Genomic DNA, 24,956 nt, shown 5'->3' with positions numbered 1-24,956 from the left:
GGTACGACTTTAATGTCGTCTATTGAGACGACTTCAAGGTCGTCTATTGAGACGACTTTAAGGTCGTCTATTGAGACGACTTTAAGTTCGTCTATTGAGACGACTTTAAGGTCGTCTATTGAGACGACTTTAATGTCGTCTATTGGGACGACTTTAAGGTCGTCTATTGAGACGGCTTTAAGGTCGTCTGTTGGGACGACTTTTAGGTCGTCTATGGAGACGACTTTAAGGTCGTCTATTGAGACGACATTAAGGTCGTATATTGAGACGACATTAAGGTCGTATATTGAGACGACTTTAAGGTAGTCTATTGAGACGACTTTAAGGTCGTCTATTGAGACGACTTTGAGGTCATCTATTGAGACGACTTTAAGGTCGTCTATTGAGACGACTTTAAGTTCGTCTATTGAGACGACTTTACGGTCGTCTATTGAGACGACTTTAAGGTCGTCTATTGGGACGACTTTAAGGTCGTCTATTGAGACGACTTCAAGGTCGTCTATTGAGACGACCTTACGATCGTCTATTGAGACGGCTTTAAGGTCGTCTATTGGGACGACTTTTAGGTCGTCTATGGAGACGACTTTAAGGTCGTCTATTGAGACGACTTTAAGGTCGTCTATTGAGACGACTTTAAGGTCGTCTATTGAGACGACTTTAAGGTCGTCTATTGAGACGACTTTACGATCGTCTATTGGGACGACTTTAAGGTCGTCTATTGAGACGGCTTTAAGGTCGTCTGTAGGGACGACTTTTAGGTCGTCTATGGAGACGACTTTAAGGTCGTCTATTGAGTCGACATAAGGTCGTATATTGAGACGACTTTAAGGTCGTCTTTTGAGACGACTTTAAGGTCGTCTATTGAGACGACTTTAAGGTCGTCTATTGAGACGACTTTAAGGTCGTCTATTGGGACGACTTTAATGTCGTCTATTGAGACGACTTCAAGGTCGTCTATTGAGACGACTTTAAGGTCGTCTATTGAGACGACTTTAAGGTCGTCTGTTGGGACGACTTTTAGGTCGTCTATGGAGACGACTTTAAGGTCGTCTATTGAGACGACATTAAGGTCGTATATTGAGACGACTTTAAGGTCGTCTATTGAGACGACTTTAAGGTCGTCTATTGAGACGACTTTGAGGTCATCTATTGAGACGACTTTAAGGTCGTCTATTGAGACGACTTTAAGGTCGTCTATTGAGACGACTTTAAGGTCGTCTATTCAGACGACTTTAAGGTCGTCTATTGAGACGACTTTAAGGTCGTCTATTGGGACGACTTTAATGTCGTCTATTGAGACGACTTCAAGGTCGTCTATTGAGACGACTTTAAGGTCGTCTATTGAGACGACCTTACGATCGTCTATTGAGACGGCTTTAAGGTCGTCTGTTGGGACGACTTTTAGGTCGTCTATGGAGACGTATATTGAGACGACTTTAAGGTCGTCTATTGAGACGACTTTAAGGTCGTCTATTGAGACGACTTTAAGGTCGTCTATTGAGACGACTTTAAGGTCGTCTATTGAGACGACTTTAAGGTCGTCTATTGAGACGACTTTAAGGTCGTCTATTGAGACGACTTTAAGGTCGTCTATTGAGACGACTTTAAGGTCGTCTATTGAGACGACTTTAAGGTCGTCTATTGAGACGACTTTAAGGTCGTCTATTGAGACGACTTTAAGGTCGTCTATTGAGACGACTTTAAGGTCGTCTATTGAGACGACTTTAAGGTCGTCTATTGAGACGACTTTAAGGTCGTCTATTGAGACGACTTTAAGGTCGTCTATTGAGACGACTTTAAGGTCGTCTATTAAGACAACTGTAAGGTCGTCTATTGAGACTACTTTAAGGTCGTCTATTAAGACGACTTTAAGGTCGTGTATTGAGACGACATTGACGTCGTCTATTGATACGACTTTAAGGTCGTCTATGGAGACTACTTTAAAGTCGTCTATTGAGACGACTTTATGACGCCGTTCTTAAAGTCGTCACAAAAGTGGATCAAAATTATTTATATAACCCTCGAAATTATTCTCAATTATATCCTTCTTCGTCAATTCCTTTGTCATTCTTCATTATACGGAGTGATGTTAATTTTTAGCAAGTTCTTTGACAAACTCTGACAAATTCAAATTTATGTCAAATATTTGCAGTAGTAGACAGCCAAAGGCTAACCAAAAAACCATTACGCTGGTGGACAATAAAGAAAATATGTGATGAACCAAAGGATGATAGATGGAAGCTTAACAAGTAAAATCTTCACACAAAAAATTAAAATTGCCTAGATCCCTTGCCCCCCCCCTTTTAGTCATAGATTAATCATTTTTAGATAACTAAAGGGTAAAGGGGTAGCATTCAAACAAGCGTGGAAAATATTATCCTTCGCATATTTTTCTTTTTCTAGTTTCCATCATAATCAAAAAGCCTATCTAAGGCAGATCATTAATATTCCGGGAAATGAAAATCATAATTGACATTGATTTGTTTCCACCAAATGATTTGTTCCTTCAGTAGCTTCTTCTTCTTCGGGCAAAGGACCGACATGGCAATGCCATTTATTTATTATGGCAACAAAAATTTATGGAAATTTTCATTTAATTCAATATAACATTTCAAATCAAGAGCTTGTCTCGGGTAAAGGAAAGGAAGTTGAGGTTTTGTTGGGGCACGTTAGATGCCTCGAAAGCATAGAAAACTCAACTCAATGGAGCCAATCATTAAACTTTCTTTGTTTGGAAATAAAAGTTTGAATGAAATTTATTAAAATATGGCTTTTAATAGAGATAGCCTTTGGTTAAGAGGGGTAGAAGGGAGTTGAAATACGAGATTAGAATTTTTCATCATTTGTTTTCCAAATGGAAGTTTTGCATGAATGCCATTGGAATTGGATGGCTGCGTTGTGAAATTTAAAACATTGATCCACCGCCACCACTAGTCAGTCAATCACTCAACTCGATTCCATTGGAGTATGGACATCCTATTTGTTGTTCCTGTTGTTGTTTTATTATTCTTATTATTTATTTAGCTCATGTATTGCTGAGGGGTATAGTGTGTGCGTGTTGTTGCTGTTGCTTTTGGATTTGTATGCCCACAAGCGCCACATTATGTTAAACTCATTAAGTTAACGAGCTCTATTGTAAAGCATAAAAGGATTATTAACAAATCAGTGGTTTTTTGTGTGTAAGGTTTAAACCATCCTAATGCACGAACGGGCGTTCGACCACCAACAACCCGTCAAGAGCACTAACATTACTGGTTCTCATTGTTGTCAACCCAAAGAGGACAACAACAACAGCAACAACAATAAAAGGAAAGGTTATGACACCCCATATCCCCTAATACAGGCATAAAATCTACCAGTAATCGCCATTTCAAGCGTAAACATACGCGTAACCGCAGATTTCTATCTGCATTAAATACGTTGTCCCCACGCAAACACGCACACACAAACAGCAACCACACCACATACAAAATAAAAGCAGAAAATAAAAAAACGTGACAAAGGAAAGGGTAAGCATTAGCCGACTGGCTACAAATATGTTTTCAAATAAATCAAAAGACCTCATCATCATCTTCTGCGGATGCTTCGACTTTGTATGAATGTTGCCAGCCTTTTGTTTGGGTTAAAAAGGTCATGTAACTCTGAGCTTTTGATCTCTAATTGAGCAAATTAGCTTAACGAATAAAGACAACAATGTCACATAATGTCATAAACACAACCACTCCCACTCACACGCGAAGAAAAGGGACCGTATAGAAGATAAACAGCATTACTTTTTTGTTTTGTCATGAAATAATTGAAGTAATGCAGTTCCGTGTGGGCGGAACAATGATAATCAGTTTTTTTCTAAGTTTAAAATTCTATCATTGATATAACCCCAGACAATTCCTTTGTTTAAAGAAATTGTGAAAAAAAAGTTATGGGAAACATTTTTAATTGGCTTAACAGTTCGGACATGTGTTTGATGGATATAATAATCAGATTTTTTTGAAATTTGTTCCGTTCTATGTGAAAGCACAGCTTAGTGCTAACGGAAGTGTCTAATTGCCTTCGTTGGTTTTCAAATTCCGGGATTTATATTGATCATTATTTTATCTCAGGTGGACACTAACTGGGAACTGCCTTTAACACCCTTTATAGGTAGTGGTTTAGGCGTCTGGTAAGTCCCCACTCTTATTTAAAGAGCCCATGTAATATTGACTACCCCCGTAGAAATATGATAATATGAAATATGATCAGCGAATCTGCACTGAACGTGAAGACTTTTAAACAGATAATGTAGTTTACGCTTTGAAATATGTACGAAATTTGAAAAGAAAGGCTGCCAAGGACCTATAATATATACAGTGGTTCAGGAATCGATTTTCCTGGCCACAACCCCTGTTAGATAGTAAACATATTGAAACTAAGGAAACCCAAAAATTAGGTCAACATATTGAAGGTGTGGGCGTGGTGCGCACCTAAAGCTGACCATTTTTCCGCAAATTTTGGTAAATACGTCATTTTTGAAAATTTCTGAAGAAATAGCTTCGTCTCTGAAACTATAACAAATATTGTGTTCGTTGTTTATTTTGTTAGGTAGGTAGAATTGTTGTCTTTAAGAACAGTTTCAATAAATTACCATAGTGTTTACACGAAGTGAGCTATGTTATTTTTCCTCATGTACTCAATTTTAGTGAACTTTTAGGGAACAGCTTGGAACAAAGTTCCGTTTTCACAGAATGATGTCTGAGAGTGTCCTCTTTCACCTCTAATATACTGTTGCACCAGTCCCGTTCCGTCCACTTAACCGTTTTTAACATTTTTTGAAACTACTTGGGTAAAGATGTGTGTTTTTTCCATACAGTTTCCCATATAAATTATAGCTTTTTACACAAATGGACATTTTTTAAAATATATGAGTTTCTATAAGAGTTCTATGAGTTTTACGAAACCCCAAGGAGGATTTTTTTTAATTTTGAAAAAAAATAATTTTTTGGAATAGAAATTTGGAAAAAAATTTTGAAAAAAAAAGTTTTCCATTTTTTTTTAATTTTTTGTATCTTTTTGGTTTGCTTATTGGTGTTTGACCTTGTTTAAATAGTTAGCAATATAGATAGCAATTTTGCTGGAGTCGGAGACTGAGTCGAAAAAAATAACTCGACTCCGACTCCGGGCAAAATTTTTTCCACGTTATAGAAGTATAACATAAAATTTGGAACAAGAACATTTTTTTAAAAATCATTTTTTATTTTAAAAGAAATGTATAATAGTACGGTTACACTGCAGTTTTTTGCCGGGTTAACCCACTTCGAGAGGATTTATTTGACGTTTGGCCTATGGAATTGACATTTTAAATCCAAACCCACTGGGTTAATGCGGTTAAGTGTAACCGGGGTATAAGAAAACATATATGCAAACGGTATATTAGACTAAGTTAAGGGACGATTCACAGGATATTTACTATCCTCTGAAGTGTAGTCTATTCATCCCTATTTTGTTGATCCAATTGATTCTTTACATTTTTGCAAACAAAAGTAATGCTCTATGACAATCGAATTAAGATTGGACCTGCAACCTCTTTCGTCAGAAGTCTTACTGCTCTTCTCACAAAGGTCTATTGGTATTCTCATCCAGTTTTTTTTGAGAAGTCACCCTTGTCTTCTATTAAAGACAGTGTGGTCTCTATGGGAAATCTTACTGACGCAGGGTACAAAATGGAATTCAAGATTTTGGGGGTGGAAAAATTCCTTTTCGGAATGAAAGCCCCAATTGAGAACCCCAAAGGATCCCATAGCTGAAATTTCTGAGTTATGACATAATGAATTTTTTCATTGACCTCATATATCATTGAGAAAATAGCTTTATATCTCAGTTTGGATACATTGTTTCATCATTTTTAAATGACATGTTTTTAGTGAGGAACCTTTCTTTCTATATACTCGATGAGGGCTTTAGATGTAGACATTCAAATAACCGGATCTGTCCGCCAGGAACAGGTATAGTTCATGTGTATCCGAGTTTTCTACACAATCACATACAATGAAATATATAATCATAGTTTTCATGAAAAAGGATCGGGTAAAAGTGATCAAGAAGTGAAAACATGGCAATATCGATTTCATGAAATGGCGATTGTCCATCTACCTACGTGCTGAGTAGAATACACACTATATCTCAAATATTTCCACACCAATGTTCACAATGTGTATAAATTTCAGAAAATGTATAAATATCATAGAATAGGTGGTGAAATTTTTAAGTCGATCGGAACATTATTGCCTTAGTGTGAGCGTTGGATTGGAACAATTTGTTTTGTTTGCAGCATAAACTGCAAAACACCACAGAAATATATGACAATTTATTTATTCGTTTTCGAGCTAAAGTCGGCACCCCACAATGCTTTAATAAAAACAGGGTTTCGTAGACGGCCTCAAAACTTCGTAATATTTTTCGCTTTCAGATGAAGAAAACAAAACTGCCAGAAAGTTACGTAGTTTTCTCCGAAAAAATCAAGAAAAATGGCTGTTATTGAGCTTTACAACTGGGGGTCTCCTTTTGAGGCTAAGCACACTAAAATGTTGGCCTACAACCAGTTTGAAACTTCGTCATGAATTGCCTATAATTGTTTTTCATGTAGTCCTTATGATTTGTATTGCTCCTTTATTTTCACTTATTTTGAAAGCTTAACGATTTTCTCACGTGGAAGATTTCCGTCCAGAATATACTCGTCCAAAAAGGAAAACCGACAAAAACGTTCTAACTCTGCTATTTTTCAATTTTGGGATTTCGAACCGAAAAAAATTTTCATTAGGATTAGAGATCAAAAGTTTTGCGGAGGAGATTCTAAAAGGAATGGATCTACATTGACCATTATGGGAGTGGATCTCCAGCCACTACATATGGTGCCATAGGGGGTTTTTATACCCTTCGGGCTGTTTGCTCAAGAAGTATGGACTTGCCCCTTGAAAAAACGTTTACCATCGTAATTGAGGCAGCGAATACAAGTTGCTTCAACAAAAATCAAAGTGATACGATAGCAGGTCTTAAAGTGAACTTATCCGAAATTTTGTGTGGGAGGTACCGGATGGAGTGGAAAAATATAGTCCATATTTGAACATGATCTATATCTAGTAGATATATTAGGATGTGTAAAGTATGGATCAATTCGGACATTCTCTTCAAGAGTTACCGTATGAAAAAATTTTCCGAACATTTTTGAACTTTTGTAGGGGAGGTACCTGAAGGAGTGGACTGATATGGCCCATCTTCGAACTTAAACTAAGTTTGGGCAAAATATTACGAAAGCCAAAATTTGAACCGAATCGGTTCATCGGTTTGCGAGTTATCGTGCGCATCAGCCAGACAGACGGACGGACGGACATTGCTCAATCGACTCAAAATTGTCTGAAACACATTTCGCCCAAACATACTTAGGGTCTAAAACCATTATTTCGTTGAGGCACATTTTGCCCGTATGAAAGTGTACATTAGGGTTAGTCATTTTTTTTAGATTCAAAATCTGTGGAAATAGCATATAGGGCAGGCAAAAACAAGCAGAATTGCGTTTTTACTTTTTCGAAATTGTGAAAAAACGTTCCGCACAAAATGTAATTACTTTAGCTCAAAACCAACTTTTTTATTTGAATTTTTTTGTGATTTTTAAAATTTGATAATATTTTTTTTTTAATTTCTCAAGCACTAATCCTCTATATCTTTCAATTATATTGATTTCTTTCGGAAATTCGTATAAATGGTATAGCGCAAAACAGCTTTTTTATTTCATTCGGTCTTTTTGCTTTAAAATTTTTGACCCAGTTATCACTGTTTTTTTGGACATTTTTGCAACTTTTTTAAACGACATGGCGATGTGAACACAAACTATGAAAAAATAATTTAAAACTCAAAACGATATAAATTATGTATTATGACATTACTTCTGTATTGTCAAACTTTTATTAGAGCAACTCGTTTAAAATTTTTAAAACTGGGAAATGAAACCGAGTTGCAAATTTTCAAATCGATGTAGCTTAAAAACTAAATGACAGATTTTTGATCAAATTGCATATTTAAAATCGATGCACTAAAACCAACTAAAAAAAATTATTTCCAAGAACAACTATTGCAGAAAAAAATTTCTCAAATTTAAAAAAAAGTAAACTAAAAAAGTTTGTTTTTAGCTGAAGTAATTGCATGTTGTGCGGAAGGTTTTTTTACAATTTCGAAAAAGTAAAAACGCAATTCTTATTATTTTTGCCTGCCCTACATGCCATTTCCACAGATTTTTGATATTCGAAAAAAAGAAAATTAAAAAATGACTAACCCTAGTGTACATACCCTCGTTAGCATAAATGCTGAGGGTATAATAAGAGTAGGAGTCTAAATGCTCGAAAAAGATTAAGAATTTACTCCATGAATGAAGTCGAATGGAAAAATTGTTTCGTTTGTTGCTGTAGAATGAGAAAATACGCACAATTAAAGAGAGAGTTCCACTCTCTACTCCAATTCGAGTTAGCATTTCGGAGCCCATGTGCCACCGTGGTGCAACGGTATGCACACCTGCCTTGCACGCTAAAGGTCGTGGGTTCGATTCCCAGGTCAGGCAACATCAAATTTCCTGAGTATTTCAGCCGTGTCAAAATTCTCTACAAGTGGTGTCTTAGGGCACGCCTTTCGGACTCGGCGATAAACAGTAGGTCTCGTATCATTGAGCTAATATGAATCGGGGCGCACTCATTGATATAAGAGAAGTCTTCTTTGTCCCGCCTGGGATGTTTGTGGAACAATTATATTATGATCAACTAAAATGACTGGCTGAATGAGTGAATTAAATTATATCCAGTTTCAAGATGGACTATGTCGTTCCATTTTTTTACGTATACTTGTCGGGTCGTGTTCAAATTGTAGAAAGGGAGTTGTACTTTTGATCTTCACAACAACATTACAATTTGGTTCTAGGGCTAGCCAATGCTTTCCAAGACATAGTCCAAGAATTGTAATATTTGTCGTCTTTGTTAGAACGGATAATTTTAATTTACCTCCATAATAGCAAATCTTCTATTACCTTGGGAAAATAGTATTTATTTTTAAAACTGGGGAATTGTACATAGCACGTTTAGGTCCAAAACTGTTCTTTTTTTACTGAGAGTACTTAACTGTGAGCAAAGCTGGCTGATTCTGTTTTACATCACCTCACCAGCTAAAGGATATTGTAATGGCATTATTATATCCTTGGTATGTCTGTAATTGTCTTCGGTCGGTCACTCTGTAATTTTGTTTGGGTCACAAACACCCTCTAGTGAACTGACAAACCATTTCAGAATTGTCGATGCATCATCGCTGCAACGACCCATTTATGTACTGTAATTAAATCGTGAAGTGTTTGTTTGTCTTATCCGCTAAAATTCGTAAAACATACACTTTTTGAAATTCCAGTGTACTTACCGCTCGAATACCCGAAATTGTGAAGCATTAAGACATGTGATAGCGTGTAGATATAAAGATCTTTTCCAACAGGGGAGATATTGATGTGTAGCAAGATGAAACCACCCTTGAAACCACACCATAACAATTTTTTTTTTAAATCCTATGGTTGAAGATGGGCGCTTTGACATTAAGTTGTGGATTTGTATATCATTTTAAGTCCGAGGCCATTTATATTACTTTTCATAACAAAAGGTCAAAAGTTGTGTATAAGAAATCCCACAATAACATCCTTAGCAAGTTTAAAGTATTCTATAAAACAGTTCTCAATCAAAAAGCTTTATTCTCAAAACAAAATAAAGAAATCCGAATGTTCTTCTATGTTATAAAAACAGGACCTTTATTCCTCAATTTTTAAATTTAAAACACCACATCAAGTTCCACAAAAATGTATTCTGTAATTTTAATTTTTCATTTGCCCCTTGAATGGAATGTGGATGAACATTGCATCCCTCTAAGAATGTTGACATTTCAAACAAAAACAACTAAACCTCAAAACCTTATTAAAATTTACCATTCCCTTTATGGCAGCAAATGTGGCCGTCAAATGTGGAAAAAATTACTAGAGCAATGATAATATCAACGACCTCAAAAAACGACGACAAAAGAAAAAGGACACAACACAACCTGTGATAAATATTTCAACTAACCTCAAAATGAAAAAAAAAGAAACACAAAACTCTTCTCAAATACCGCACAAATCGGAAAACTTTTAAAATTGAAAAAAAATAAGGTATGGAAAACCTACAAATAGTCTCATTTCCTAACCACACGATGAACAACATTTGCAAATACGAAATACTCGTACATTCATCAAGTCACTTCAAGCGTTGTTGGTTTCTGTGGATTCAACATTTACATTCAACAAATAACAAGCAACAACCTAAATTCACTTTGTCATCAATTAATCATTTGTTTACCTTATTTGTAGTTTGTAGTAGTTGTTGTTGTTGTTGCGGCATCATAAACATGACACAAAAAACCATGATGGAAAAGAAAGAAAAACTACAAATCTACCCTCGACCAACTATCCAACCCTTGTAGGATTAGAAGAAGAAGAACAAGTTTATGGCAAAGTTTGCAACTCATCATCATCTCATTCGTTCATATATCATCTTAACTGTAATTTAGTTATAGCTATACCCAGCCAGGTCATGTTTAACTTGCGAAGCAAACAAACCACACTTAAATACGCACACACACACACCCATCAAGAAGCACCCACCACAGAGCTTGAGCTATAACCTTAGAATAGCATCAACTAATTTACATTCCACATCAGTGAAACTGTGTCATTGACCACTTGTCACTTTTCTCAGAGTTACCCATCATGGCCATACCCATTGTTGTTATTCCTGCTGCTACTGATGTTCTTGTTGTTGTTGCTCTATCTATCCAACTTTCATTATTCCATGAATCCTTAACGTCCATATACCGGACCGACCGACCAACCATCCATCCACTGGCATTATTTCATTTCCTTACCTTGGTGTAGTGGTGGTGCATGGAAAATTTGTCATGTTCACTTGTCTGCATTCTCTGTGGGGATTGATACTCTGACATTCTTCACTCTCCGTGGCATAGAGCCCATAATATGCCTCTGACATAGCCTTGGTCATAGTTACCATTTCCAACATAGTCGGAATTTTGTGTCACATTACTTTGTTGTTAGATAGATAACCTAAAAACGTTCTTCAGAGGATGGCTAAGGTGATAGGCACAGTGGTATGGAAGGGGAGAACAATTGCTTAGAATAGACCAGTTTGAAAGCGAGGAATATTTTTTTGTAAGACGAAAAGTTCCCCAGAGGCTGAGAAAAGATAATTTCAACAGAAATCTCTGATATTGAAGACGTTTATAACAAATATGAAATTGTGCAGAACGTTCGTCCCATAAGGATAGGTAAGAGTCAATTTCAACCCGACCTAATATTTTACTTTGTGTCTTCAGTTTGAGATAACTATTATATTATATCCTCAGCCTTATTGCTACAGAGGTAAATACAATTTGTCACGAGCAGAAAAAAGCTCCATTGAAATAATGATTTTAGATCTCGTACATAATTTAGACCCCAAACAAGCCGATTTGACTCAAACATTGCAAATCCATATATTACTTCCAAGCGTACAACATGTTCCATGAACATATATGTCGGACAAGTTCTACATTTTTGGGGTCTTTTATAAGACCACCTCAAACTTAATTTCTATTAGGAGATTCACTTCCCTACAGTTCTTCCTCTTATGATATTCATAGCTAAGTGAATTACTTTTATCAAGTAACTCTCTCTTCCACCTATCTTCCCATTATGGTCTTCATAATACAGTGAAAAAATTTATATGAAAATATATGTGATAATCTAAAAATAAACTTCCCTGTTGCTGGTTGAGTACAACACTCTACAAATGCGAAAAAGAAAAATGTATTTTTTTTGTATCCTTTTCACTTTCATTTATTATCCTACATTTGTGCTACTCACTAATTTAATAAATATTAATATTCTATTCACAGCAAACATTCATTATTCGCACACTCACACACACACACACTGTCATTTGTCATCATATTTTGTTATCTCAACACCCACCCATTCATCATTTAGAGTGTAGAACATAGTAATAGTTGCTCTCTCTCTGGAGTTTCTGTAGCCCTAGTTTTAGATGCAGTAGGAGGTAATAGCCGTTGTGACAACGATATCACATCTTTTGTTATTATTCTTGTTGTCGTTGTTGTCGTGTTAAAAGTCATTTTTCCTCATCAAATAACTGGAATACATTAAGAGTTTTATTGCTATTCCTGATGCTGCATTTTCAAGCCTTCCTTCATCCGTCCATTTCACCTCATTCACATAGCTCATCTCTCCGATCATTCCAACCAGCAGCCAATGGTTTTGTTGTTTGCAAAGTTTTCATTCCTTACTTTTTTACCTAGCATTCTATTAAAGCAAGTTTTCAACACTCACATGAACACATATATAGTCACATATACATTCTTCACTTATTCATTCATTCATTCTTAGCAAACATCTAGTAATACATACATTCATTCAAATATATATTCACATCCACATATATACTTTGTGTATAAAATGAAGATCCAATTTACACAGTGTTAGAAATTGTGATTATCAAGAAAAGGATATTGTTTGTTGGAAATAAATTGGTACTTGGGACCGGACATAATGACATAATATTAAGGTGTGAAAATGTTTTAAAATATTCTTAAAAATATCAGAGGATCCAAACTTGCGAAATCGGAATATGCTTAAATAACTTTTTTTTAAAAATATCAATACACCATTATTTGTGTATTACTTGTATAGCTTGCAGCTCCGTCATTCCAGCTATAACATTCTAAATTTGAAAATTTATCACAAAATTAATTGTTGGAGTAGAAAGCCTAACGGTAGTATTTGAATAATGGAAATTATGATTAAATTCATTGAAATTAAAAATTATAAAATAATTCACAATCAGAAATGTTTAATTATATCCTAATTTCTAAGAAATTCTTCTAAATTCTGTCCAGTTTTGATGAAATTTGGAATGTGTGACGGAATTTGGCCTTGAAAAAAGTGTCAATTTATATCGACATCAGTTTAGATTTGGATATAGCTCCCACATATGTTTCGGCCGATAATATTTATCCACAAACGTGAATAATATTTATCCACAAACGTGGATAATATTTATCCACAAACGTGGATAATATTTATCCACAAATTTTTATCCACAAACGTGGATAATATTTATCCACAAATTTTTATCCACAAATGTGGATAATATTTATCCACAAATTTTTATCCACAAAAGTGGATAATATTTATCCACAAATTTTTATCCACAAACGTGGATAATATTTATCCACGAACGTGGATAATATTTATCCACGAACGTGGATAATATTTATCCACAAACGTGGATAATATTTATCCACAAACGTGGATAATATTTATCCACAAATTTTTATCCACAAACGTGGATAATATTTATCCACAAATTTTTATCCACAAACGTGGATAATATTTATCCACAAACGTGGATAATATTTATCCACAAATTGTTATCCACAAACGTGGATAATATTTATCCACAAATTGTTATCCACAAACGTGGATAATATTTATCCACAAATTGTTATCCACAAACGTGGATAATATTTATCCACAAATTGTTATCCACAAACGTGGATAATATTTATCCACAAACGTGGATAATATTTATCCACAAACGTGGATAATATTTATCCACAAACGTGGATAATATTTATCCACAAACGTGGATAATATTTATCCACAAATTTTTATCCACAAACGTGGATAATATTTATCCACAAATTTTTATCCACAAACGTGGATAATATTTATCCACAAATTTTTATCCACAAACGTGGATAATATTTATCCACAAATTTTTATCCACAAACAAGGATAATATTTATCCACACATTTTTATCCACAAACAATGATAATATTTATCCACAAATTGTTATCCACAAACGTGGATAATATTTATCCACAAACGTGGATAATATTTATCCACAAACGTGGATAATATTTATCCACAAATTTTTATCCACAAACGGGGATAATATTTATTTATCCACAAACGTGGATTATATTTATTTATCCACAAACGTGGATAATATTTCTCCGTGGTTAGAATTTATTTATCCACAAACGTGGACTATATTTATTTATCCACAAACGTGGATAATATTTCTCCGTGGTTAGAATTTATTTATCCACAAACGTGGATAATATTTATTTACCCACCAACGTGGATAATATTTATTTATCCACAAACGTGGAGATTATTTATTTATCCACAAACGTGGATAATATTTATCCACAAATTTTTATCCACAAACGTGGATAATATTTATCCACAAATTTTTATCCACAAACGTGGATAATATTTATCCACAAATTTTTATCCACAAACAAGGATAATATTTATCCACACATTTTTATCCACAAACAATGATAATATTTATCCACAAATTGTTATCCACAAACGTGGATAATATTTATCCACAAACGTGGATAATATTTATCCACAAACGTGGATAATATTTATCCACAAATTTTTATCCACAAACGGGGATAATATTTATTTATCCACAAACGTGGATTATATTTATTTATCCACAAACGTGGATAATATTTCTCCGTGGTTAGAATTTATTTATCCACAAACGTGGATACTATTTATTTAACCACCAACGTGGATAATATTTATTTATCCACAAACGTGGATAATATTTATTTACCCACCAACGTGGATAATATTTATTTATCCACAAACGTGGAGATTATTTATTTATCCACAAACGTGGATAATATTTATCCACAAATTTTTATCCACAAACGTGGATAATATTTATCCACAAATTTTTATCCACAAACGTGGATAATATTTATCCACAAATTTTTATCCACAAACAAGGATAATATTTATCCACACATTTTTATCCACAAACAATGATAATATTTATCCACAAATTGTTATCCACAAACGTGGATAATATTTATCCACAAACGTGGATAATATTTATCCACAAACGTGGATAATATTTATCCACAAATTTTTATCCACAAACGGGGATAATATTTATTTATCCACAAACGTGGATTATATTTATTTATCCACAAACGTGGATAATATTTCTCCGTGGTTAGAATTTATTTATCCACAAACGTGGATACTATTTATTTAACCACCAACGTGGATAATATTTATTTATCCACAAACGTGGAGATTATTTATTTATCCACAAACGTGGATAATATTTATCCACAAACGTGGATAATATTTATCCACAAATTTTTATCCACAAACAAGGATAATATTTATCCACACATTTTTATCCACAAACAATGATAATATTTATCCACAAATTGTTATCCACAAACGTGGATAATATTTATCCACAAACGTGGATAATATTTATCCACAAATTTTTATCCACAAACGGGGATAATATTTATTTATCCACAAACGTGGATTATATTTATTTATCCACAAACGTGGATAATATTTCTCCGTGGTTAGAATTTATTTATCCACAAACGTGGATACTATTTATTTAACCACCAACGTGGATAATATTTATTTATCCACAAACGTGGATAATATTTATTAATCCACAAACGTGGATAATATTTATTTATCCACAAACGTGGATAATATTTATTTATAAACAACCGTGGATAATTGTTATTTATCCACAAACGTGGATACTATTTATATACCCACCAACGTGGATAATATTTATTTATCCACAAACGTGGATAATATTTATTTATCCACAAACGTGGATAATATTTATTTATCCACAAAAGTGGATAATATTTATTTATCCACAAACGTGGATAATATTTATTTATCCACAAAAGTGGATAATATTTATTTATCCACAAACGTGGATAATATTTATTTATCCACAAACGTGGATACTATATGTCCACAAACGTGGATGCTATTTATCCACAAACGTGGATAATATTTATTTATCCACAAACGTGGATAATATTTATTTATCCACAAACGTGGATACTATATGTCCACAAACGTGGATGCTATTTATCCACAAACGTGGATAATATTTTTCAGTGGATAATATTTATTATTCCACAAACGTGGATAATATTTATTTATCCACAAACGTGGATAATATTTATTTATAAACAACCGTGGATAATTGTTATTTATCCACAAACGTGGATAATATTTATTTATCCACAAACGTGGATACTATTTATTTAACCACCAACGTGGATAATATTTATTTATCCACAAACGTGGAGAATATTTATTTATCCACAAACGTGGATAATATTTATTAATCCGCAAACGTGGAGAATATTTATTTATCCACAAACGTGGATAATATTTATTAATCCGCAAACGTGGATAATATTTTTCCGTGAATAATATTTATTTTTCCACAAATGTGAATAATATTTATTTATCCACAAACGTAGAGAATATTTTTCAGTGGATAGTATTTATTTTTCAACAAACGTGGATAATATTGTGGTTAATATTTTTCCACAAACGTGGATAATATTTATCCACACACGTCTATAATATTTAAATAATATATAACTCTTCGCCTGAGATTGAAATTTTTGTGTAAGTTCTTGCCTATTTTATCTGAGAACCACATATGAGTTAAAATCGTCTTGCAAAGCCGTTTAAACTTTGAGAGTATAACGACCTTTGACCGCATTGGGCTATCGAAACAAGTCTTGTGGTAGACAATAACGGGCATAGTATACTCAGGTACCAATCATCGAATATGTGGTTTTCTGGTATTTAGAACTCGTACTGGAGCTAGGCGAGAACCGGTTTCGAAAATTGTTGAATCCCGAAAACCCTGTTTTGGAAAAAATTTAAATTTCGGTTAACCGAAACCTTGTTGTTTTTGGAAAAACAGGGGTTTGGGACACCCTAATTGAGACTACAACAAACAATATCCTTTAAAATTACAATTTCTTACCGTGTACCTGAAAACATTTGCAAATATCCTTTAACATTTGTCAGATATTGAATGGGGATTCTTTAAACAGACATGCCGTAACACATACAAATTTAACCAAAGCATAGTAGCAACAACAAAAACATCAAACATTCATACGCTTACACACCTACATACAAGTATTGTTGTTGGATTTGTTGTCGTTTTGTCAAGTTATCCCTACCCGACATGCTTGAAAATGACACTCTGAGCTTGAGCCATGGCTGGGGCAGGAATCAACCTTTACATACATATGTATGCCAAACACATACCCACAAACACCAACACATTCTTCGAAAGGAAAAAAATGAGACACAAGGTGACCATAGAGGAGCCTTGGAGAACATATATAGTAGCTACATATCTTCTTCTCTGGCAACTTTGTTTTGTTCCCCATATTCTCATAACTCAAATCCTTTGGATGGATGTGTGTGTTTTTGTGTGGTTGTAGCTGCTGCAGCCTAACTCTTCACATAGCCAATGTGTAACTGTGGTGTTTATGCGCTTTTTTGCCATTTGTTTCTTTTCTTTTTTTTTCATCTTCTTGTTCTTGTTCTTCTTTTGTATATTTTGTTTTTCTTCTTGTTCTTTTAGGATGGACAACGTGGTCATTTAGAGGGCCTAGCATCCGTTTATTGTGAATTGTTAATGGCTCCCTTTGGAGATATTTTAAGTGCTTTAGAAAATGCCAGACAAGCAGCATGGGCTGAACGCAGTCCCATGAATCCTGCCGGCGGCAGTGGGAGTAGCGGTAGTGGCAGTGGCGTGAGTGGTATTGCCACCCAACGACTCCACGGTCATCGAGGTAGCTCCAGCCGTGGTGGTCATTTACCCAATAGTCATAGTCAGCCCATATATGTGCCAGGAAAATATTCGGTATGTATGATGAAGCTACCCTCTCAAACTCATGTTCACCCTCACCCCCACCCTACCTCCAAGTCAGCTCACATTACTAACTGAAAATCACATAGCAACATCATCATCATCACTACCATCTATCTCACCATCCTCTAACCACAATATCCCATAACATATATTTTATGTCCATGCCACACATACGAAAAAAAACAACAAAACTATCAACTAAAACTATTTCAAACCACAATGTCGAGGAGGAGAAAGATGATGTGGACGACGGCCATCTAGAATATCCTTGAATGGAATTGAATGACTTGTTTTATGTTTTTTTCTCGATTTGTTATTTTTTTGTGTTTTTGCTTTGGTCTGATTTGATTTGCTTGGTTTTATTCCCTTTTGGTCTCTCCTGATTGTGCCATTTCTATTTGTGGTAACACCAAATTCAATAATCCCAAAATATATTCCGCCCCGGCTGCCAATAATATTCCATGGCATGCCACATAAAAACAAGATGTTATGATGCATGTTTGTTTTTTGTGAGTATTGCTGCGATGTGCGTGTGTGTTCTGTTTGTCGTCTGCTTGCCAAACATTTGCGTGTATGTCCTTTCTTTGCATGTATGTATGTTTTGTCTGCTTGTCTGTCTGTATAATGCTGTATATGTTATGCTTTCTTGTTGGAATTGTTTTCAAATGTTTCTATTTTTTGGGCCTAAGAGAGCCTCAACCAAAGAGTGCCAAAGGTGGTGACGGTTTTGATGAAGTGTTACAATAAACATACATCATAACATGAGTGGGAAAAGGGGCTTATGGGAGTTGTATATAGTTGGGTATGTGCGTGTTGGCACGAATGGGGTTCCTTGTTTTTTCCTCTCATTTCTACCACACATTCACCACAAGAATGCGTTAAGTAAGAAAATTTGATTTGAGGGAGGTTTAATTCGAATTGTTAATGTTACAACATTAAATAGGGCTTTAGATCTGCCATAAAGCTCTCAATGTTGGTTTTTAGTCAGAACACCTTCCAAGGTTCCACTGTGGTCAGAAGATCTGTCAGAAAGAGTCAATCGAAGCAGCCTTTCTTTGACAAAGGGTCAATCGGAGCACCCTTTCTTTAGAAAAGGACAATCGAAACACCCTTTTTATTGAGAAAGGGTCAAAGGAAGCAACCTTTCTTTGAGAAAGGGTCAATCGAAGCACCTTTTCTTTGAGAAAGGGTCAATAGAAGCACATATTCTTCGAGAAAGGGTCGATCGAAGCACCCTTTCCGAAAAAAGGGTCAATCGAAGCACCCTTTCCGAAAAAAGGGTCTAACGAAGAAAGGGTCTATCAAAGCACCTTTTTTCAGAAAGGATCTATTGAAGCACCCTTTTTTCAGAAAGGGTCTATCGAAGCATCTTTTCTTTGACAAAGAATCTATCGAAGCACCCTTTCTTTAAGGAAGGGTCAATAGATAGATCCTTTCTGAAAAAAGAGTGCTTCCATAGACCTTTTCTAAAATAAAGGGTGCTCCGATAGACCTTTTATAAAGGAAAGGGTGATTCGATAGACCCTTTCTTAACGAAAGGGTGCTTCGATGGACCCTTTCTCAAAGAAAGGGTGCTTCGATTGACCCTTTCTCAAAGAAAGGGTGCTTCGATTGACCCTTTCTCAAAGAAAGGGTGCTTCGATTGACCCTTTCTCAAAGAAAGGGTGCTTCGATTGACCCTTTCTCAAAGAAAGGGTGCTTCGATTGACCCTTTCTTATAGAAAGGGTGCTTCGATTTACCCTTTCTCAAAGAAAGGGTGCTTCGATTGACCCTTTCTCAAAGAAAGGGTGTTTCGATTGACACTTTCTCAAAGAAAGGGTGCTTCGATTGACCCTTTCTCAAAGAAAGGGTGCTTCGATTGACCCTTTCTCAAAGAAAGGGTGCTTCGATTGACCCTTTCTCAAAGAAAGGGTGCTTCGTTTGACCCTTTCTCAAAGAAAGGGTGCTTCGTTTGACCCTTTCTCAAAGAAAGGGTGCTTCGATTGACCCTTTCTCAAAGAAAGGGGGCTTCGATTGACCCTTTCTCAAAGAAAGGGTGCTTCGATTGACCCTTTCTCAAAGAAAGGGTGCTTCGATTGAACCTTTCTCAAAGAAAGGGTGCTTCGATTGACCCTTTCTCAAAGAAAGGGTGCTTCGTTTGACCCTTTCTCAAAGAAAGGGTGATTCGATTGACCCTTTCTCAAAGAAAGGGGGCTTCGATTGAGCCTTTCTTAAAGAAAGGGGGCTTCGTTTGACCCTTTCTCAAAGAAAGGGTGCTTCGATTGACCCTTTCTCAAAGAAAGGGTGCTTCGATTGACCCTTTCTCAAAGAAAGGGTGCTTCGATTGACCCTTTCTCAAAGAAAGGGTGCTTCGATTGACCCTTTCTCAAAGAAAGGGTGCTTCGATTGACCCTTTCTCAAAGAAAGGGTGCTTCGATTGACCCTTTCTCAAAGAAAGGGTGCTTCGATTGACCCTTTCTCAAAGAAAGGGTGCTTCGATTGACCCTTTCTCAAAGAAAGGGTGCTTCGATTGACCCTTTCTCAAAGAAAGGGTGCTTCGATTGACCCTTTCTCAAAGAAAGGGTGCTTCGATTGACCCTTTCTCAAAGAAAGGGTGCTTAGATTGACCCTTTCTCAAAGAAAGGGTGGTTAGATTGACCCTTTCTCAAAGAAAGGGTGCTTCGATTGACCCTTTCTCAAAGAAAGGGTGCTTCGATTGACCCTTTCTCAAAGAAAGGGTGCTTCGATTGACCCTTTCTCAAAGAAAGGGTGCTTCGATTGACCCTTTCTCAAAGAAAGGGTGCTTCGATTGACCCTTTCTCAAAGAAAGGGTGCTTAGATTGACCCTTTCTCACAGAAAGGGTGCTTCGATTGACCCTTTCTCAAAGAAAGGGTGCTTCGATTGACCCTTTCTCAAAGAAAGGGTGCTTCGATTGACCCTTTCTCAAAGAAAGGGTGCTTCGATTGACCCTTTCTCAAAGAAAGGGTGCTTCGATTGACCCTTTCTCAAAGAAAGGGTGCTTCGAGTGACCCTTTCTCAAAGAAAGGGTGCTTCGATTGACCCTTTCTCAAAGAAAGGGTGCTTCGATTGACCCTTTCTCAAAGAAAGGGTGCTTCGATTGACCCTTTCTCAAAGAAAGGGTGCTTCGATTGACCCTTTCTCAAAGAAAAAAGGAAGGGTGCTTCGATTGACCCTTTGTCAAAGAAAGAGTGCTTCTATGGACCCTTTCTCAAAGAAAGGGTGCTTCGATTGACCCTTTCTCAAAGAAAGGGTGCTTCGTTTGACCCTTTCTCAAAGAAAGGGTGCTTCGATTGACCCTTTCTCAAAGAAAGGGTGCTTCGATTGACCCTTTCTCAAAGAAAGGGTGCTTCGATTGACCCTTTCTCACAGAAAGGGTGCTTCGATTGACCCTTTCTCACAGAAAGGGTGCTTCGATTGACCCTTTCTCACAGAAAGGGTGCTTCGATTGACCCTTTCTTTGAGAAAGAGTATATTGAAACATCCCTTCTTTGAGAAAGCGTCTATCGAAGCACCCTTTCTTTGAGAAAGGGTCAAACGAAGCACCCTTTTTTTGAGAAAGGGTCAATCGAAGCTTCCTTTCTTTGAGAAAGGGTATATCGAAGCACCTTTTTTTTGAGAAAGGGTCAATCGAAGCTTCCTTTCTTTGAGAAAGGGTATATCGAAGCACCCTTTCTTTGAGAAAGGGTCTGTCGAAGCACCGTTTCCTTCAGAAAGGGTCTGTCGAAGTTTTAATGACTTTCGCCAAAAAATCCCAAATCGCTTTTAGATTGATCTGTAATCCTCTTGTGCATCATTCCGATTATCCGACCGCTTCTACTTTATTTTTCAAAAACAAAATTCTGTGTTTTTTTCAAATGTAAAGAAATACTTGGCTTCCCTCTGTTACCCTCTGCTCGTGGGTAACATTTATTCAAACATAACATACCCACACAAACATACATATGTACATGTATGTGATCATACATATACATATACACATACCTTGTTTCGATTTGTTTCTATTTTCGTTTTAACTTATTTGTACCTTGGTTTTTTCTTGTTCCGTTAACAATTCCCAGGATGCCTCAAAGGCGATAGGAAAAAAAGAATCGTCTAAAGCAAATGTGGAACTCAACAAGAGCGTAGAATAACTTTGACGTTGCAGCAAAGGAAAGGAAGCAAGCCCCCTTTAGCCGGTCTACTTACAAGCGGAATATTCCGAGAAAGATGCCTTACACGAATGTGTGTAGTGTTGCATGGCCTTAAGGGGATTATCTTCTATAGCCCCCTCTTCAAGCGTTAGGATAGACTAACTGACTGACTGCAATCAGCTGGCAGGCGGCTAAGCAGGAACAAACGCAGTAGACTTTGAAATAAAAATAGCAAACACTTCTTCAATTTCTTGTTGTACCTTTGCCTTGATGATGTTTCTTTGCATTTTCACCATAAACAAAATAGAAGAAAAAAGTTCCGGCATATGAAGAAGATACAAACATGCAGGGGTTTCATGTTGTGTTTTTTAACTTAGCCAGGCATTTCTAGCTGGTTGTTTTGGTTTCATTTTCATCTGTTAAGCCTAGTGTTGCTGTTCTTACTTTCCTTGCGTTGTGAGTGGGAGTTTTATGTGATGTGTCCTTTTTCTCAGTTCCATCTTCTTCCACCTTTGCGGGTCCTCGGTGTTTGGCTGCATTTTAATGCAAAACAAGCAAATTGTTTTCTCGTCGTGTTAAGGCACAACACAACTTGACTTGGCAATAAAAAACAACAACGACACCAACAACCTAACTAAACTTCAAAACTCAAACACGAAATACTTCTTATTCCCAAAAGGGTTGAAGATAAGCACAGACAAGTACATGTACACACACAGAAAGAAATATACATACATACAGTGAAACAACATGTTGATGATGTGACAAAAATGCCCACCACTCAAAACAGTTGACCAGAGTTTTTTTCTTTGAGAAAGAATCCTTCGAAAGGTTGTTTTCAATTTGTTTTCTCCTTTGAAAGGTTCCACTGTACACCTTTAAAAGTAACTAAAAATCTTTTACCATTAGGTTTGAGTTGAGAAAGGCTTGTATTTGGTTTTTTTCGTTTCGTTTCTCATTTTTTTTTCCCTAAGCAAATAATCTTGAAATAAAACTTGTATGGTGGGAAAGTTGCAGACATGTGTGAATACCATCAAATATTCCTTTGGCACATAAGTGTCCTTTCACTTTACAGTTGCTGCTGCTGCTCCTGAAAATCATGTACATACAAATTTCTAGGCAAATTTAATATTTGTACAAAGGTGTCAAATAAAATTGTCTGGAATTTTCTTTCGGAAAGACAATTAGAGATGGAAAGAATGAAGTCCAAATAGAAATCCCACTTCATATATTTCAGAATTTGCAAGAAAAGTAGCAAAAAAAACATGTATAAATGTAGATATTCTACGAAATTTTAAAGTGTACATGAATGGATAGAAATGGTAGAAAATTTAAAATTTCAATTAAAAAATATTTGGAAAAATATTTTTAAAAATTCGCAATTGCAAAAATATTTTTAAAAAAATCGACAATTGGTAAAATATTTGTAAAAAATCTACAATTGAACAAGTATTTTTAAAAAATATCCACCATTGAAAAATATTTTAAAATTCCACGAATGAAAAAATATTTCCAAAAAAGCAACGACTGAAATACCCTTTCAGAAAATCGACGAAGAAATATTTTAAAAAAATCCTCGATTGGAAAATATTTTTAAAAAATTCACGATTGGAAAATATTTTTTAAAGAATCCACGAATAGAAAATATTTTAAAAAATCCACGAATGAAAAATATTCAAAAAATCCACGATTACAAATAGTTTTAAAACAATCCACGACTAAAAATAGTTTAAAAAATCATCGATTGGAAAAATGTTATAAAATGCAGAATTAAAAATCCACGATTGGAAAAATTGTTTTTATAAAATTGGAAAAAATATCCACGATTGGATTTTTTTTTTATAAAATCAAAAAGATCTTTTTAAAAAATCCATGATTGGAAAAAATTTTATAAAATTCCAAAAAAATTATAAAAAAATCTACAATGGAAAAAAAAAATTTATAAAATTGAAAAAAATATTTTTATTTGAAAAAATATAAAAAAACACGATTGAAACAGTATTTTTAAACAAATCCACGATTAAAATAATATTTGTAAAAATCCAAGATTGAAGAATCTACGACTGGATAAAAATCTACGATTGAAAAATATTTTCAAAAATCCACTTTATTGAAAACCATATTTTCAAAAAATCCACGATTGAAAAAAAATTCTACGATGCGAAACATATTTTTAAAATTCCACGATTGAAAAAATCTACTATTGGAAAATATTTTTAAAATTGAAAGATATTTTTAAGAATCGTTTATTTTTAAATTTAAATTAAATAAAAAAAAATATTTTTAAAAAATCCACCGTTTAAAAAAACTTTTTTAACAAAATCTGCGATTGAAAAAATATTTAAAAAATCCATGATAGAAAAAATGTTTAAAAAATCCATGATAGAAAAAATATATTTAATAAATCCACGATTGGAATTTTTTTTTAATAAATTCACGATTGATAGCATTTTGAAAAAACTCACGATTGAAAATTATTTGTAAAAAATCCATTGGAAAATATTTTTAAACGTTTGGAAAATATTTTCAAAGGTTTGGAAACTAGTTTAAAAAATCCATGATTAGAAAATATTTAAACAAAATCAACGATTTGAAAATATTTAAACAAAATCAACGATTTACAAATATTTAAAAAAACCCACGTTTGGAAAAGTATTTGATTTTAAAAAATCCACGTTTATAAAAATTGATTTTAAAAAATCAACGTTAGCAAAAGTTGAGACAATAAAATCCACGTTTTCAAAGATTGAATTTAAAAAATCGACTTTCCAAAAATTTCTTTTTAAAAAATCGACGTTTCCAAAAATTCATTTTAAAAAAATCCACGTTTGCAAAAATTCATTTTAAAAAATCCACGTTTGCAAAAGTTGATTTTAAAAAATCCACTTTTATAAAAATTGATATTAAAAATCATCGTTTGCAAAAAAATTGATTTAAAAAAATCCACGTTTGGAAA

General features: G+C 34.8%; 1 protein-coding gene across 1 annotated transcript in view; it reads left to right on the top strand.

Moving 5' to 3' along the window:
• SKIP (Shal K[+] channel interacting protein) overlaps positions 1 to 24,956 on the top strand; it is a 427,069-nt gene that overhangs the window by 270,931 nt on the left and 131,182 nt on the right. Inside the window, exon 4 of the mRNA XM_073961480.1 lies at positions 17,578 to 17,859. Within this exon, the coding sequence (XP_073817581.1) occupies positions 17,578 to 17,859 (282 nt within the window). The remainder of the gene's footprint in view (positions 1 to 17,577; positions 17,860 to 24,956) is intronic.

This window comes from Musca autumnalis, unplaced genomic scaffold (genome assembly GCF_047663935.1).
Source record: "Musca autumnalis isolate F117 unplaced genomic scaffold, ASM4766393v1 scaffold_1, whole genome shotgun sequence".
Classification (NCBI taxonomy): Eukaryota; Metazoa; Arthropoda; class Insecta; order Diptera; family Muscidae; genus Musca; species Musca autumnalis.
Note: the sequence above shows the minus strand (reverse complement) of the source record. Positions and strands in the feature narration are given on the sequence as shown.